Source organism: Oncorhynchus mykiss, chromosome 26 (assembly GCF_013265735.2).
Source record: "Oncorhynchus mykiss isolate Arlee chromosome 26, USDA_OmykA_1.1, whole genome shotgun sequence".
NCBI lineage: Eukaryota > Metazoa > Chordata > Actinopteri > Salmoniformes > Salmonidae > Oncorhynchus > Oncorhynchus mykiss.
Window position 1 is genome coordinate 7,045,109 of NC_048590.1, and position 16,443 is coordinate 7,061,551.

Sequence of the window (16,443 nt, forward strand, 5' to 3'; positions counted from 1 at the left end):
TGACATGTATCTGTTAATACTAACAGTATGACATGTATATGTTAATACTAACAGTACAGTATGACATGTATCTGTTAATACTAACAGTATGACATGTATCTGTTAATACTAACAGTATGACATGTATCTGTTATTACTAACAGTACAGTATGACATGTATCTGTTAATACTAATAGTACAGTATGACATGTATCTGTTAATACTAACAGTATGACATGTATCTGTTAATACTAACAGTATGACATGTATCTTTTATTACTAACAGTACAGTATGACATGTATCTGTTAATACTAATAGTACAGTATGACATGTATCTGTTATTACTAACAGTACACTATGACATGTATCTGTTAATACTAACAGTACAGTATGATATGTATCTGTTAATACTAATAGTACAGTATGACATGTATCTGTTAATACTAACAGTATGACATGTATCTGTTAATACTAACAGTGCAGTATGACATGTATCTGTTAATACTAACAGTATGACATGTATCTGTTATTACTAACAGTACAGTATGACATGTATCTGTTAATACTAATAGTACAGTATGACATGTATCTGTTAATACTAACAGTATGACATGTATCTGTTATTACTAACAGTACAGTATGACATGTATCTGTTAATACTAATAGTACAGTATGACATGTATCTGTTAATACTAACAGTATGACATGTATCTGTTAATACTAACAGAACAGTATGACATGTATCTGTTAATACTAACAGTACAGTATGACATGTATCTGTTAATACTAATAGTACAGTATGACATGTATCTGTTAATACTAACAGTATGACATGTATCTATTATTACTAACAGTACAGTATGACATGTATCTGTTAATACTAATAGTACAGTATGACATGTATCTGTTATTACCTACAGTACAGTATGACATGTATCTGTTAATACTAACAGTACAGTATGACATGTATCTGTTAATACTAATAGTACAGTATGACATGTATCTGTTAATACTAACAGTATGACATGTATCTGTTAATACTAACAGTACAGTATGACATGTATCTGTTAATACTAACAGTATGACATGTATCTGTCAATACTAACAGTACAGTATGACATGTATCTGTTAATACTAACAGTATGACATGTATCTGTTAATACTAACAGTACAGTATGACATGTATCTGTTAATACTAACAGTATGACATGTATCTGTTAATACTAACAGTATGACATGTATCTGTTAATACTAACAGTACAGTATGACATGTATCTGTTAATACTAACAGTACAGTATGACATGTATCTGTTAATACTAACAGTATGACATGTATCTGTTAATATTAACAGTACAGTATGACATGTATCTGTTAATACTAACAGTATGACATGTATCTGTTAATACTAACAGTATGACATGTATCTGTTAATACTAACAGTACAGTATGACATGTATCTGTTAATACTAACAGTATGACATGTATCTGTTAATATTAACAGTACAGTATGACATGTATCTGTTAATACTAACAGTATGACATGTATCTGTTAATACTAATAGTATGACATGTATCTGTTAATACTAACAGTATGACATGTATCTGTTATTACTAACAGTACAGTATGACATGTATCTGTTAATACTAATAGTACAGTATGACATGTATCTGTTAATACTAACAGTATGACATGTATCTGTTAATACTAACAGTACAGTATGACATGTATCTGTTAATACTAACAGTATGACATGTATCTGTTAATACTAACAGTATGACATGTATCTGTTAATACTAACAGTACAGTATGACATGTATCTGTTAATACTAACAGTATGACATGTATCTGTTAATATTAACAGTACAGTATGACATGTATCTGTTAATACTAACAGTATGACATGTATCTGTTAATACTAACAGTATGACATGTATCTGTTAATACTAACAGTACAGTATGACATGTATCTGTTAATACTAACAGTATGACATGTATCTGTTAATATTAACAGTACAGTATGACATGTATCTGTTAATACTAACAGTATGACATGTATCTGTTAATACTAACAGTATGACATGTATCTGTTAATACTAATAGTATGACATGTATCTGTTAATACTAACAGTATGACATGTATCTGTTATTACTAACAGTACAGTATGACATGTATCTGTTAATACTAACAGTACAGTATGACATGTATCTGTTAATACTAATAGTACAGTATGACATGTATCTGTTAATACTAATAGTATGACATGTATCTGTTAATACTAACAGTACAGTATGACATGTATCTGTTAATACTAACAGTATGACATGTATCTGTTAACACTAATAGTATGACATGTATCTGTTAATACTAACAGTATGACATGTATCTGCTATTACTAACAGTACAGTATGACATGTATCTGTTAATACTAACAGTACAGTATGACATGTATCTGTTAATACTAACAGTACAGTATGACATGTATCTGTTAATACTAATAGTACAGTATGACATGGATATAAATCATAAAAAGAGGGTGTGAATTGAATGCACTTGTTTGTGTTAGAGGAGGTACCTCTGATGGACAGACTGGGTGAGGAAGATGAGTGTTTGTGTTAGAGGAGGTACCTCTGATGGACAGACTGGGTGAGGAAGATGAGTGTTTGTGTTAGAGGAGGTACCTCTGATGGACAGACTGGGTGAGGAAGATGAGTGTTTGTGTTAGAGGAGGTACCTCTGATGGACAGACTAGAGAAGTGTTTGTGTTAGAGGAGGTACCTCTGATGGACAGACTGGGTGAGGAAGATGAGTGTTTGTGTTAGAGGAGGTACCTCTGATGGACAGACTGGGTGAGGAAGGGAAGTGTTTGTGTTAGAGGAGGTACCTCTGATGGACAGACTGGGTGAGGAAGATGAGTGTTTGTGTTAGAGGAGGTACCTCTGATGGACAGACTGGGTGAGGAAGATGAGTGTTTGTGTTAGAGGAGGTACCTCTGATGGACAGACTGGGTGAGGAAGGGAAGGGTTTGTGTTAGAGGAGGTACCTCTGATGGACAGACTGGGTGAGGAAGGGAAGGGTTTGTGTTAGAGGAGGTACCTCTGATGGACAGACTGGGTGAGGAAGGGAAGGGTTTGTGTTAGAGGAGGTACCTCTGATGGACAGACTGGGTGAGGAAGGGAAGGGTTTGTGTTAGAGGAGGTACCTCTGATGGACAGACTGGGTGAGAAAGATGAGTGTTTGTGTTAGAGGAGGTACCTCTGAAGGACTGGGTGAGGAAGATGAGTGTTAGTGTTAGAGGAGATACCTCTGATGGACAGACTGGGTGAGGAAGGGAAGGGTTTGTGTTAGAGGAGGTACCTCTGATGGACAGACTGGGTGAGGAAGATGAGTGTTTGTGTTAGAGGAGGTACCTCTGATGGACAGACTGGGTGAGGAAGAGAAGTGTTTGTGTTAGAGGAGGTACCTCTGATGGACAGACTTGGTGAGGAAGGGAAGGGTTTGTGTTAGAGGAGGTACCTCTGATGGACAGACTGGGTGAGGAAGAGAAGTGTTTGTGTTAGAGGAGGTACCTCTGAAGGACAGACTGGGTGAGGAAAATGAGTGTTTGTGTTAGAGGAGGTACCTCTGAAGGACTGGGTGAGGAAGATAAGTGTCTGTTAGAGGAGGTACATCCACAGGAAAATAGAAGAGGAGGATGTGGTTGGTTGTTTATCAGTGGAGGAGAGAAGAGAGGTGAGAGAGGAGAGAAGAGAGGAGAGGACAGAGGCGAGAGGAGAGAAGAGAGGTGTGAGAGGAGAGAAGAGAGGAGAGGAGAGAGAGGACAGAGGTGTGAGGTGGGGAGAGAAGAGAGAGAGGACAGAGGGGTGAGGTGAGGAGAGAAGAGAGAGAGGAGAGGTGTGAGGTGAGGTGAGAGAGGAGAGGACAGAGGTGTGAGGTGAGGAGAGAAGAGAGAGGTGGGAGGAGAGGTGTGAAAAGGCAACCAGCAGTGAGACTGGAGAGATCGTGAGGTGTGTCTTTCTATCCGTTAGTTATTTTTCCTCTTCCTGGAGCGCATTCGTCTCCTCCTCTGGCGAAACAGGTGGCGGAAGTTGATGAACAGACCTGGGAAGAAAAAAACTACTTTTTATCATTTAAAATGTTTGTTAAGTGCAAACTACATCCACTTGGCCAGAAAGACAAGTCCAAGCAAAGATAGTGTAAGAAAACAAATCGTATTTTGACCCAAAGTGTATGTTTCTCCCTTAGAGACATTAACAGATCCTGAAACATGACAGATAGATACAGCTGGAGGGTGGAGGGTCAGAGAAAGGGTCAGAGAGAGGGTCAGAGAGAGGGTTAGGGTAGAGGGTTAGAGAGAGGGTCAGAGAGAGGGTTAGAGAGAGGGTTAGGGTAGAGGGTTAGGGTAGAGGGTTAGAGAGAGGGTCAGAGAGAGGGTCAGAGAGAGGGTTAGAGAGAGGGTCAGAGAGAGGGTCAGAGAGAGGCTTAGAGAGAGGGTCAGAGAGAGGGTTAGAGAGAGGGTTAGGGTAGAGGGTTAGAGAGAGGGTCAGAGAGAGGGTCAGAGAGAGGGTTAGGGTAGAGGGTTAGAGAGAGGGTCAGAGAGAGGGTTAGAGAGAGGGTCAGAGGGAGGGTCAGAGAGAGGGTCAGAGAGAGGGTTAGGGTAGAGGGTCAGAGAGAGGGTCAGAGAGAGGGTCAGAGAGAGGGTTAGGGTAGAGGGTTAGAGAGAGGGTCAGAGAGAGGGTCAGAGAGAGGGTTAGGGTAGAGGGTTAGAGAGAGGGTTAGAGTAGAGGGTTAGGGTAGAGGGTTAGAGAGAGGGTCAGAGAGAGGGTCAGAGAGAGGGTTAGGGTAAAGGGTTAGAGAGAGGGTTAGAGTAGAGGGTTAGGGTAGAGTGTTAGGATGGAGGGTTAAGGTGGAGGGTTAGGGTGTAGGGTCAGAGAGTGGTACTAACTGACCGAGGAACATGAGGGCCAGGTAGATCTTCAGAGTGAAGGAAAAGCTGAAGGACGAGCCCAGGACCGTAGGTAGAGGGATGCTGTACAGACGGGTCTCATCGAAGATAGGCAGGGACTGGATCACAGCGATAGCTAAGAGGAAACAGACAGGACAGACAGGAATACATAGCAACACTCGGATATCTTGGTAATAACTAAATAATATCTTGTTTGACTACAAACATCATACCACAATTATTTACATACAATTTACATAATAAGTGAATATAGCAGGCATAGAGCTCTCTGAGGAGTGTGTGTGTGTGGTGTGTGTGGTGTGTGTGTGTGTATGGTGTGTGTGTGTGTGTGTGTGTGTGTGTGCGTGCGTGAGTGTGTGGTGTGTGTGTGTGTATGGTGTGTGTGTGTGTATGGTGTGTGTGTGTGTGTGTGTGTGTGTGTGTGTGCGTGAGTGTGTGGTGTGTGTGTGTGTATGGTGTGTGTGTATATGGTGTGTGTGTGTGTGTGGTGTGTGTGTATGGTGTATGGTGTGTGTGTATGGTGTATGGTGTGTGTGTGTGTGTGGTGTGTGTGTATGGTGTATGGTGTGTGTGTGTGTGTAGTGTGTTGTGTGTGTGACAGGCCCACTGACCCTCTGCTAGCACCCCCAGAGGGTAGAGGGGCATCCAGATGGAGTATCTGAGCCAGGTCAGCAGCTTCCAGTCTGTGTCGATGCAGGCCAGCATGTAGAATGGATACCTGGGACAGACGACAAAACAACAGGTTTATTTAGCATCATTCACAAGCAGGGAGCAATACAATGCAGGTCAACATGTAGAATGGATACCTGGGACAGACGACAAAACAACAGGTTTATTTAGCATCATTCACAAGCAGGGAGCAATACAATGCAGGTCAACATGTAGAATGGATACCTGGGACAGACGACAAAACAACAGGTTTATTTAGCATCATTCACAAGCAGGGAGCAATACAATGCAGGTCAACATGTAGAATGGATACCTGGGACAGACGACAAAACAACAGGTTTATTTAGCATCATTCACAAGCAGGGAGCAATACAATGCAGGTCAACATGTAGAATGGATACCTGGGACAGCCAACAAAACAGCAATACAATGCAGGTCAACATGTAGAATGGATACCTGGGACAGACAACAAAACAGCAATACAATGCAGGTCTTCATGTAGAACAGGCAAATAACAACAGTAACAGCACTAGTGAGAAGGCTGCAATACAGTGCAGGCCAACGTGTAAAACGGGTACCTGCGAAATGCTTACAACTAGCCTCACTAGCTGGTCCATTCATGGTTACAACTAGCCTCACTAGCTGGTCCATTCATGGTTACAACTAGCCTCACTAGCTGGTAATATAATGTCCATTCACGGTTACAACTAGCCTCACTAGCTGGTCCATTCATGGTTACAACTAGCCTCACTAGCTGGTCCATTCATGGTTACAACTAGCCTCACTAGCTGATCCATTCATGGTTACAACTAGCCTCACTAGCTGGTCCACTCATGGTTACAACTAGCCTCACTAGCTGGTAATATAATGTCCATTCATGGTTACAACTAGCCTCACTAGCTGATCCATTCACGGTTACAACTAGCCTCACTAGCTGGTCCATTCACGGTTACAACTAGCCTCACTAGCTGGTCCATTCACGGTTACAACTAGCCTCACTAGCTGGTCCATTCACGGTTACAACTAGCCTCACTAGCTGGTCCATTCACGGTTACAACTAGCCTCACTAGCTGGTCCATTCACGGTTACAACTAGCCTCACTAGCTGGTCCATTCACGGTTACAACTAGCCTCACTAGCTGGTCCATTCACGGTTACAACTAGCCTCACTAGCTGGTCCATTCACGGTTACAACTAGCCTCACTAGCTGGTCCATTCATGGTTACAACTAGCCTCACTAGCTGGTCCATTCATGGTTACAACTTGTCTCACTAGCTGGTCCATTCATGGTTACAACTAGCCTCACAAGCTGGTCCATTCATGGTTACAACTAGCCTCACTAGCTGGTCCATTCATGGTTACAACTAGCCTCACTAGCTGGTCCATTCATGGTTACAACTAGTCTCATTAGCTGGTCCATTCATGGTTACAACTAGCCTCACTAGCTGGTCCATTCATGGTTACAACTAGTCTCACTAGCTGGTCCATTCATGGTTACAACTAGTCTCACTAGCTGGTCCATTCATGGTTACAACTAGCCTCACTAGCTGGTCCATTCATGGTTACAACTAGCCTTACTAGCTGGTCCATTCATGGTTACAACTAGTCTCACTAGCTGGTCCATTCGTGGTTACAACTAGCCTCACTAGCTGGTAATATAATGTCCATTCATGGTTACAACTAGCCTCACTAGCTGGTCCATTCATGGTTACAACTAGCCTCACTAGCTGGTCCATTCATGGTTACAACTAGCCTCACTAGCTGGTCCATTCATGGTTACAACTAGCCTCACTAGCTGGTCCATTCATGGTTACAACTAGTCTCACTAGCTGGTAATATAATGTCCATTCATGGTTACAACTAGCCTCACTAGCTGGTCCATTCATGGTTACAACTAGCCTCACTAGCTGATCCATTCATGCTTACAACTAGTCTCACTAGCTGGTCCATTCATGGTTACAACTAGTCTCACTAGCTGGTAATAAAATGTCCATTCATAGTTACAACTAGCCTCACTAGCTGGTAATATAATGCCCATTCATGGTTACAACTAGCCTCACTAGCTGGTCCATTCATGGTTACAACTAGCCTCACTAGCTGGTCCATTCATGGTTACAACTAGCCTCACTAGCTGGTCCATTCATGGTTACAACTAGCCTCACTAGCTGGTCCATTCATGGTTACAACTAGTCTCACTGTTTCCTCTCTAGGTTTCTAATCTCCACCCGGCACAGCCAGAAGAGGACTGGCAACCCCTCGGAGCCTGTTTCCTCTCTAGGTTTCTAATCTCCACCCGGCACAGCCAGAAGAGGACTGGCAACCCCTCGGAGCCTGTTTCCTCTCTAGGTTTCTAATCTCCACCCGGCACAGCCAGAAGAGGACTGGCCACCCCTCAGAGCCTGGTTCCTCTCTAGGTTTCTAATCTCCACCCGGCACAGCCAGAAGAGGACTGGCCACCCCTCGGAGCCTGTTTCCTCTCTAGGTTTCTAATCTCCACCCGGCACAGCCAGAAGAGGACTGGCAACCCCTCGGAGCCTGGTTCCTCTCTAGGTTTCTAATCTCCACCCGGCACAGCCAGAAGAGGACTGGCCTCCCCTCAGAGCCTGGTTCCTCTCTAGGTTTCCTCTTAGGTTCCTGCCTTTCTAGGGAGTTTTTCCTAGCCACCGTGCTTCTACATCTGCAATACTTGCTGTTTGGGGTTTTAGGCTGGGTTTCTGTACAGCACTTTGAGATATCAGCTGATGTAAGAAGGGCTATATAAATACATTTGATTGATTGATGACAATTTCCTTACACCATATATCTAACACCGAACCACTCTTTAGGATACTTCGATCGCAGGTGAGGAGACTAAAGTTGAGGTTATAGAAAAAGAGTTAAGGAAAACCCATGAAAACAACGTAAACTATTTACCCTGGCCGTTTCAGTCTCCAGATCTCAACCCAACTCAACACTTCTGGGAGATTCTGTTGCAGAGCCTGACATGGTGCACCGCCATCAACAAAACACCACATTATGGAATTTTCTGGTGGAAGAATAATGTCACATCCCTCCAATAGAACGATGTCACATCCCTCCAATAGAGTTCCAGAACCTGTAGAATCTATGAGGAGGTGCATTGAAGCAACTTTATGTTGTGTTTCCTTTATTTTGTCCGTTATCTGGATGTGAGCCGTATTGAGGTAGAGTCACCTGTAGATCTATATTAACTATAGAGGTAGAGTCACCTGTAGATCTATATTAACTATAGAGGTAGAGTCACCTGTAGATCTATATTAACTATAGAGGTAGAGTCACCTGTAGATCTATATTGACTATACTATAGAGGTAGAGTCACCTGTAGATCTATATTAACTATAGAGGTAGAGTCACCTGTAGATCTATATTGACTATACTATAGAGGTAGAGTCACCTGTAGATCTATATTGACTATACTATAGAGGTAGAGTCACCTGTAGATCTATATTGACTATAGAGGTAGAGTCACCTGTAGATCTATATTAACTATAGAGGTAGAGCCACCTGTAGATCTATATTGACTATACTATAGAGGTAGAGCCACCTGTAGATCTATATTAACTCTACTATAGAGGTAGAGTCACCTGTAGATCTATATTGACTATACTATAGAGGTAGAGTCACCTGTAGATCTATATTGACTATACTATAGAGGTAGAGTCACCTGTAGATCTATATTAACTATACTATAGAGGTAGAGTCACCTGTAGATCTATATTAACTGTACTATAGAGGTAGAGTCACCTGTAGATCTATATTGACTATAGAGGTAGAGTCACCTGAAGATCTCTATGGTGCTCCAGAGGTAGAAGACGAAGAAGACCACTGCTTTGTTCTGCATCTCCTCCAGACTACCGAAGATCACAAACAGGATTACGTTCCTACCCACCACCTGGACAGGTCAACAACAACAACAAAAAATCACAGAAACACACTTCATTAAAGGGTTAATTCACCCTAAATACAAAATCACTTGTCCTCGCCCTGAATGCATCCCGGCCTCAACCTGAATGCATCCCGGCCTCAACCTGAATGCATCCCGGCCTCAACCTGAATGCATCCTGGCCTCAACCTGAATGCATCCTGGCCTCAACCTGAATGCATCCTGGCCTCAACCTGAATGCATCCCGGCCTCAACCTGAATGCATCCCGGCCTCAACCTGAATGCATCCCGGCCTCAACCTGAATGCATCCTGGCCTCAACCTGAATGCACCCCGGCCTCAACCTGAAAGCTGAGAATCTTTGCTTTGGGTTGGTTTACAAAACCATTGCCGCTAACTTTAGCTTTGACTAACCAAAAACAACTAAAAAGTCAATGTAACCTAAATTAGCATGTGTTTTTTTTTATTTTAAACCCAAGTCATTTTGAAAGTTATTTTTCTGTGTGTTTGGATTGAACCCTACCTGGATCATAGCAGGGAACACCCCTGTCTTGACCAGACCCACTAGAGGGTTCATGACCTCTGCTACGGCCATCATCTGACAGAAGTACATCATGTCAGCAATGGTGTGGAACGTGTCATAGAACGAGTCTGACAAGAGGGAGAGAAAGAGAGGTAGAACACAGTTACACAGTGGAGAGGTAGAACACAGTTACACAGTGGAGAGGTAGAACACAGTTACACAGTGGAGAGGTAGAACACAATTACACAGTGGAGAGGTAGAACACAGTTACACAGTGGAGAGGTAGAACACAGTTACACAGTGGATAGGTAGAACACAGTTACACAGTGGATAGGTAGAACACAGTTACACAGTGGAGAGGTAGAACACAGTTACACAGTGGAGAGGTAGAACACAGTTACACAGTGGAGAGGTAGAACACAGTTACACAGTGGAGAGGTAGAACACAGTTACACAGTGGAGAGGTAGAACACAGTTACCAACAGCTACACAGTGGTGCTATACAGTGGTGCTACACAGTGGTGCTACACAGTGGTGCTATACAGTGGTACTACACAGTGGTGCTATACAGTGGTGCTATACAGTGGTACTATACAGTGGTGCTATACAGTGGTGCTATACAGTGGTGCTACACAGTGGTGCTATACAGTGGTGCTATACAGTGGTGCTACACAGTGGTGCTATACAGTGGTGCTATACAGTGGTGCTATACAGTGGTGCTATACAGTGGTGCTACACAGTGGTGCTATACAGTGGTGCTACACAGTGGTGCTACACAGTGGTACTATACAGTGGTGCTACACAGTGATACTACACAGTGGTGCTACACAGTGATACTACACAGTGGTGCTACACGGTGGTGCTACACAGTGGTGCTATACAGTGGTGCTACACAGTGGTACTATACAGTGGTGCTATACAGTGGTGCTACACAGTGGTACTATACAGTGGTGCTATACAGTGGTGCAACACAGTGGTGCTATACAGTGGTGCTATACAGTGGTGCTATACAGTGGTGCTACACAGTGGTGCTATACAGTGGTGCTACACAGTGGTGCAACACAGTGGTGCTATACAGTGGTGCTATACAGTGGTGCTACACAGTGGTGCTATACAGTGGTGCTACACAGTGGTGCTATACAGTGGTGCTATACAGTGGTGCAATACAGTGGTGCTACACAGTGGTGCTATATAGTGGTGCAACACAGTGGTGCTACACAGTGTTGCTATACAGTGGTGCAACACAGTGGTGCTACACAGTGGTGCTATACAGTGGTGCTACACAGTGGTGCTACACAGTGGTGCTACACAGTGGTGCTATACAGTGGTACTATACAGTGGTGCTATACAGTGGTGCTACACAGTGGTGCTATACAGTGGTACTATACAGTGGTGCTATACAGTGGTGCTATACAGTGGTGCTATACAGTGGTGCTATACAGTGGTACTATACAGTGGTGCTACACAGTGGTGCTACACAGTGGTGCTATACAGTGGTGCTATACAGTGGTGCTACACAGTGGTGCTACACAGTGGTGCTACACAGTGGTGCTATACAGTGGTGCTATACAGTGGTGCTATACAGTGGTGCTACACAGTGGTGCTATACAGTGGTGCTATACAGTGGTGCTATACAGTGGTGCTACACAGTGGTGCTACACAGTGGTGCTATACAGTGGTGCTATACAGTGGTGCTATACAGTGGTGCTACACAGTGGTGCTACACAGTGGTGCTATACAGTGGTGCTATACAGTGGTACTATACAGTGGTGCTATACAGTGGTGCTATACAGTGGTGCTACACAGTGGTGCTAACATGTTAGGCCAAACACTGCACATCCAGAGTAGCCTGGTTCCATACTGTACGTGCTCAAATCCAGTGGATCTCAACCTATTTTAGTGGCTCTACACCAATCACATTTAGCTGTGCCTGAAGTACACCCCAAGTACCACTTAATGTGTATTTCACCAGTAGGTCTACGTTCTCATTAGTGTCCTCAAGTATCTCTGCAGATAGACCAAACACAACAGGGTGGCAACTACTGCTGTAGTCAACTCTTAAAATGTTGTGAAGACATACAAACAGAATTTGGCTAAAACGCCAAACAGACTGGACCACCAGGCTATTCAAAGCTATTTGCAAGACAAATGAATCTACAGGCTAAGAGTCAATGTTCCCTTTCTCGTATTCAAATGGACACATCTATGAATAAAGAGCCTGTTTAGTTATTCTAGGGAAGTAACACATTGGCTCGCTGGTGTGGTTTAATCTGACTCACTCAGATCACTTCACAGAAACACAACTGAATATAAACTAGACAGCTTTCAGAAACACGACTAGACAGCTTTCAGCTAAAAAAAAAAATAGAGGAGGAAGAATGATAATGTATGTAAATATTAGTGTTATATATGAGCCATCTAATACTAACTCTCTCACATTATGATGAAGAACCAGTTCTGAGGTAGCTAGTTCCAACTGTAGCTGTGGAAAAGGAATGATTCTGAATGTATTATTTTCTATCCCTGAAACACTGACTTCACCTACTGTGTGTCTATCTATGGCCAACGCTGTCGTCAACTCTCAAGACAACCAACCAACAAACAACAGCTACTAACAAGGCTGGACCCTCAGCAGGCTCTGGACCACTGACCTTGTCCCAGGATGAAGAGACGGACGGTCATGTTGACAAAGATCCAGGAGAAGCCCAGGAACTGGACTAGGTTGTACATGAACAGATAGCCCTTCTTCAGGCCCAGGTAGGCTGAGAGAACAAACCACATATTACCATACAACATCTTTAAAACACATAACATCAGGTTGTATATGAACAGACAGCCCTTCTTCAGGCCCAGGTAGGCTGAGAGAACAAACCACATATTACCATACAACATCTTTAAAACACATAACATCAGGTTGTACATGAACAGGTAGGCTGAGAGAACATGGTACAGCTTTCAATAAAAACACAATTCAAAAAACACAAAGGAAACTCCAGTCAGTTGGTTTTTTATGTCTATAACCAAAACCAAAATGATTTGACATGACATTTCAGATGTTTACATTATCAAATATCAAGTACTTAAAAAAGGTAGTTTGTACTTGTGTGTGGTATAAACTAAAAGATGATGCACAGTCAAAACCAGGGTTGGCGGCCAGTTGGCGGCCCGCGGTGGATTTATTTGGCCCCACAACTTTTCAGAGAAAAAAAAAAAGTTGAATTTTTCTTTCTTTTTTCTTTTTGCATTTTCATTGTTGGAGATAAAAGTAAAAACACCAGGATGTTAATTTTGTCAAATCTGTTCTCAAGTATAATAGAGAGAGACGTGATCGGATACAACTTTAAGCAACGTTTCAAATGATCCGTTTTTGGATTCTTGCCGTCAAATTGCAGTCTACAAATGATTTGTGCTCATGTTCCGGTCTGCCGACCAACTGGTTAATGAAAAATAAATATATCAGCCTGAGGCTGAACGTAGTTGATGATCCCTGGTCTAAACCAACAGCATCTTTACCAAGAAATGTAAATATTCAGATTAGAGATAAAAAGGGCCGCGGTGCTCACAGCTGCACCGCTCGGTACTTACGGTCTTTACGGATTCTTGACTCGATGCTGACCTTGTTTATCTTCTCCTCTTCCTGAAAACAAAACAGACAGACCGTCAGGTGTAATAAATGTCATAACACCCTTATAAGAGACAAAATAAATAAAGCCTTATACTTCCTTGTGTATTACATCTAAAAGTTGTACCAAAACTGACCCTGGTCATTACTACCTTAGCCTGAAGCTCCATCTCCGCGTCTGATTCGTCGAGCCAACGGTCGAAGTCTGGCGCCAGGAAGAGAGGTTTCCTCTCCTGCAGAGTGAGTCTGTCCCACCAACGCTGCTCTTGCTTCCTCACAGTCACATTTACCAGGCGCTGGGTCGACCTGTGACTAACCTGGCAGACAGACACACAGTGAGTATGATAATAATTGTAGATACCACAGGAGGTTGGTGGCACCTTCATTTGGGGAGGACGGGCTCGTGGTAATGACTGGAGCGGAATCAGTGGCATGGTATCAAATACATGGTTTCCATTCCATTCCATTTGCTCCGTTCCAGACATTATCATGAGCAGCCTCCTGCGGAAGACACACTTACTAATAAACCACAAGCAGGGAACAGTAACAATCTCTAGTACCAGAAGAGAATGTTTGTCTTTGAGACTGAGAAGAGTGTGAGGTATTTATCACTAATGAAAAAAAAACTACATTTCTGGAATAGGAAATAATAGAATACCTCAGGTTTCACTGGTTCCAGGAAGTCCAGACTGAACTCATAGTCATGGTCTCCTTTAGCGCCGTGACCCTGAGCTGTCCAACAAAGGAACGTCGGTTTAATACCATGCACTCTGTACAGACTAGACGTATTTTCCTTCTTTCTGTTCCAGCGTAATACAAACCACCAACCTTTGAATTGCAGGGTGTTGTTTTGCACGCAGATTTCAAGATCCTAAAAAAAAATGCAAAAAAGAAAAATGTCATGCATCAACAACAAACAACTCAAAAAGCGGAAGACTGTCAGCTACCAGGCTAAATATAGAAACCACACACTAACATTGGTTGAGATCAAACTAAGTGACTGAATGGCGGATGTGTTTCCTTCACACATACAGCATCACTAAACGTGTTCTGATGACATCACATACAGTAAGTAGTACGTAGCTGGAGTACACGTGGTCACGATGTACCTCGAGTGTGTGTTTGCTGACTGGCTAAATTGGATCCAGCGATCACCATGACAATTCCTGAATCTTTTATGAAGCATTGACATTTGGTAGGATGCACCACCACCACTAGCTACTACAACTCAATATGAATTACAGTAGCTAGTTAGCTTCAGTCGCTGAGTGTTGGCTACTGTCTCGCCTCGTCGAGAACCATACTTCTCATGACGACCTGATTTTGTTATGTGGAAACACTGGATCAAGACCTCAGGAAACTATATATAATAAGTTATATAAATTATATATATATATATTATGTCTTGTGACATGCTCCACTTTTGTTATCACTCTGTATAGCTAATAGAACAAGTGGTAAATTATCTAGCTAGATGTATGAGCTTACTAGCTAACATGTAAGCATGGGGCTGCCATCAGTCCATTCTCTAAGCAGCATTGTAGCTAATGTCATGTATGTAATTTGTTCATGTCAGCGACGTGCATTCAATTGACAACGTCCAGCAGTGAGCTTAAACAAATACACTTATTACAGGCTGAAAGAGGCTATCTAGCTGGCTTGTTGTCCTAACCATCTAGCTGGCTTGTTGTCCTAACCATCTAGCTGGCTTGTTGTCCTAGCCATCTAGCTGGCTTGTTGTCCTAACCATCTAGCTGGCTTGTTGTCCTAACCATCTAGCTGGCTTGTTGTCCTAACCATCTAGCTGGCTTGTTGTCCTAACCATCTAGCTGGCTTGTTGTCCTAACCATCTAGCTGGCTTGTTATCCTAACCATCTAGCTGGCTTGTTGTCCTAACCATCTAGCTGGCTTGTTGTCCTAACCATCTAGCTGGCTTGTTATCCTAACCATCTAGCTGGCTTGTTATCCTAACCATCTAGTTGGCTGGTTATCCTAACCATCTAGCTGGCTTGTTATCCTAACCATCTAGCTGGCTTGTTGTCCTAACCATCTAGCTGGCTTGTTGTCCTAACCATCTAGCTGGCTTGTTGTCCTAACCATCTAGCTGGCTTGTTGTCCTAACCATCTAGCTGGCTTGTTATCCTAACCATCTAGCTGGCTTGTTGTCCTAACCATCTAGCTGGTTTGTTGTCCTAGCCATCTAGCTGGCTTGTTGTCCTAACCATCTAGCTGGCTTGTTGTCCTAACCATCTAGCTGGCTTGTTGTCCTAACCATCTAGCTGGCTTGTTGTCCTAACCATCTAGCTGGCTTGTTGTCCTAACCATCTAGCTGGCTTGTTGTCCTAACCATCTAGCTCGATGACAGGTCGGTCCCGGAGATCATCCGTAACATACCTTAGCGTCACTCAGCTCCACACGCAGGTAGATGTCTGCATGACGCTGTGCCCAATACACGTGGGGTGTGAGGGTCTGCATTGTGATATCTAAAGGTACTGTTAGTGAAATTAATATCCTTGCTGTTATATCACTGAGAAGCAATGCTGGAGATCCTCCGCCTCATTCATTAGGACAGCTGGTTAGATGCGGAAACAGTCATCCATGATACTCAGGGGTGCGTTCAGTTCGATTGAACGTTTACGTTGCTTAACGGTTTGTACTGAACGACACGGTTCCCTAAAACGATCTTGAACTTACTTTGAGGTACGTTTGCTCCGTGTGTATCGAAGCAATTTACTATAAATGACTGCGGCACAGCGGTCCTCCAGCACAAACCCCATCCAACTA

The 16,443-nt window shown here is 43.0% G+C and overlaps 1 protein-coding gene and 2 long non-coding RNA genes across 3 annotated transcripts; 1 reads left to right on the top strand and 2 right to left on the bottom strand.

The window, feature by feature from the left end:
- Positions 1-2,651: 2,651 nt before the first annotated feature.
- LOC118944479 lies at positions 2,652-3,361 on the bottom strand. The gene is made up of 3 exons (XR_005039817.1): positions 3,285-3,361; positions 2,759-3,235; positions 2,652-2,714 (listed from the first exon to the last, which is right to left on the bottom strand). It is a non-coding gene; the product is annotated as an uncharacterized LOC118944479 (long non-coding RNA).
- A 424-nt stretch (positions 3,362-3,785) lies between these two features.
- On the top strand, positions 3,786-4,020 carry LOC118944480. The gene is made up of 3 exons (XR_005039818.1): positions 3,786-3,813; positions 3,870-3,874; positions 3,941-4,020. It is a non-coding gene; the product is annotated as an uncharacterized LOC118944480 (long non-coding RNA).
- LOC110506999 (very-long-chain (3R)-3-hydroxyacyl-CoA dehydratase) lies at positions 3,823-16,443 on the bottom strand. Its single transcript, XM_036964021.1, has 11 exons — positions 16,054-16,443; positions 14,488-14,530; positions 14,318-14,391; positions 13,812-13,976; positions 13,623-13,674; positions 12,689-12,799; positions 10,038-10,165; positions 9,412-9,524; positions 5,558-5,664; positions 4,930-5,061; positions 3,823-4,081 (listed from the first exon to the last, which is right to left on the bottom strand). The coding sequence occupies exons 1-11, from the start codon at positions 16,132-16,134 to the stop codon at positions 4,005-4,007; spliced, it is 1,083 nt and encodes a 360-aa protein (XP_036819916.1). The 5' UTR covers positions 16,135-16,443; the 3' UTR covers positions 3,823-4,004.

Bases quoted from the DNA above. Each gene is read 5' to 3' on its own strand.
- LOC110506999 (XM_036964021.1), bottom strand. From the start codon at position 16,134: ATGCAGACCCTCACACCCCACGTGTATTGGGCACAGCGTCATGCAGAC. The intron at 9,525-10,037 runs GTAGGGTTCAAT...TGACCTGTCCAG, and splicing joins TGTTCCCTGCTATGATCCAG to GTGGTGGGTAGGAACGTAAT. The intron at 5,062-5,557 runs GTCAGTGGGCCT...GTTTCCTCTTAG, and splicing joins TCTGGGGGTGCTAGCAGAGG to CTATCGCTGTGATCCAGTCC.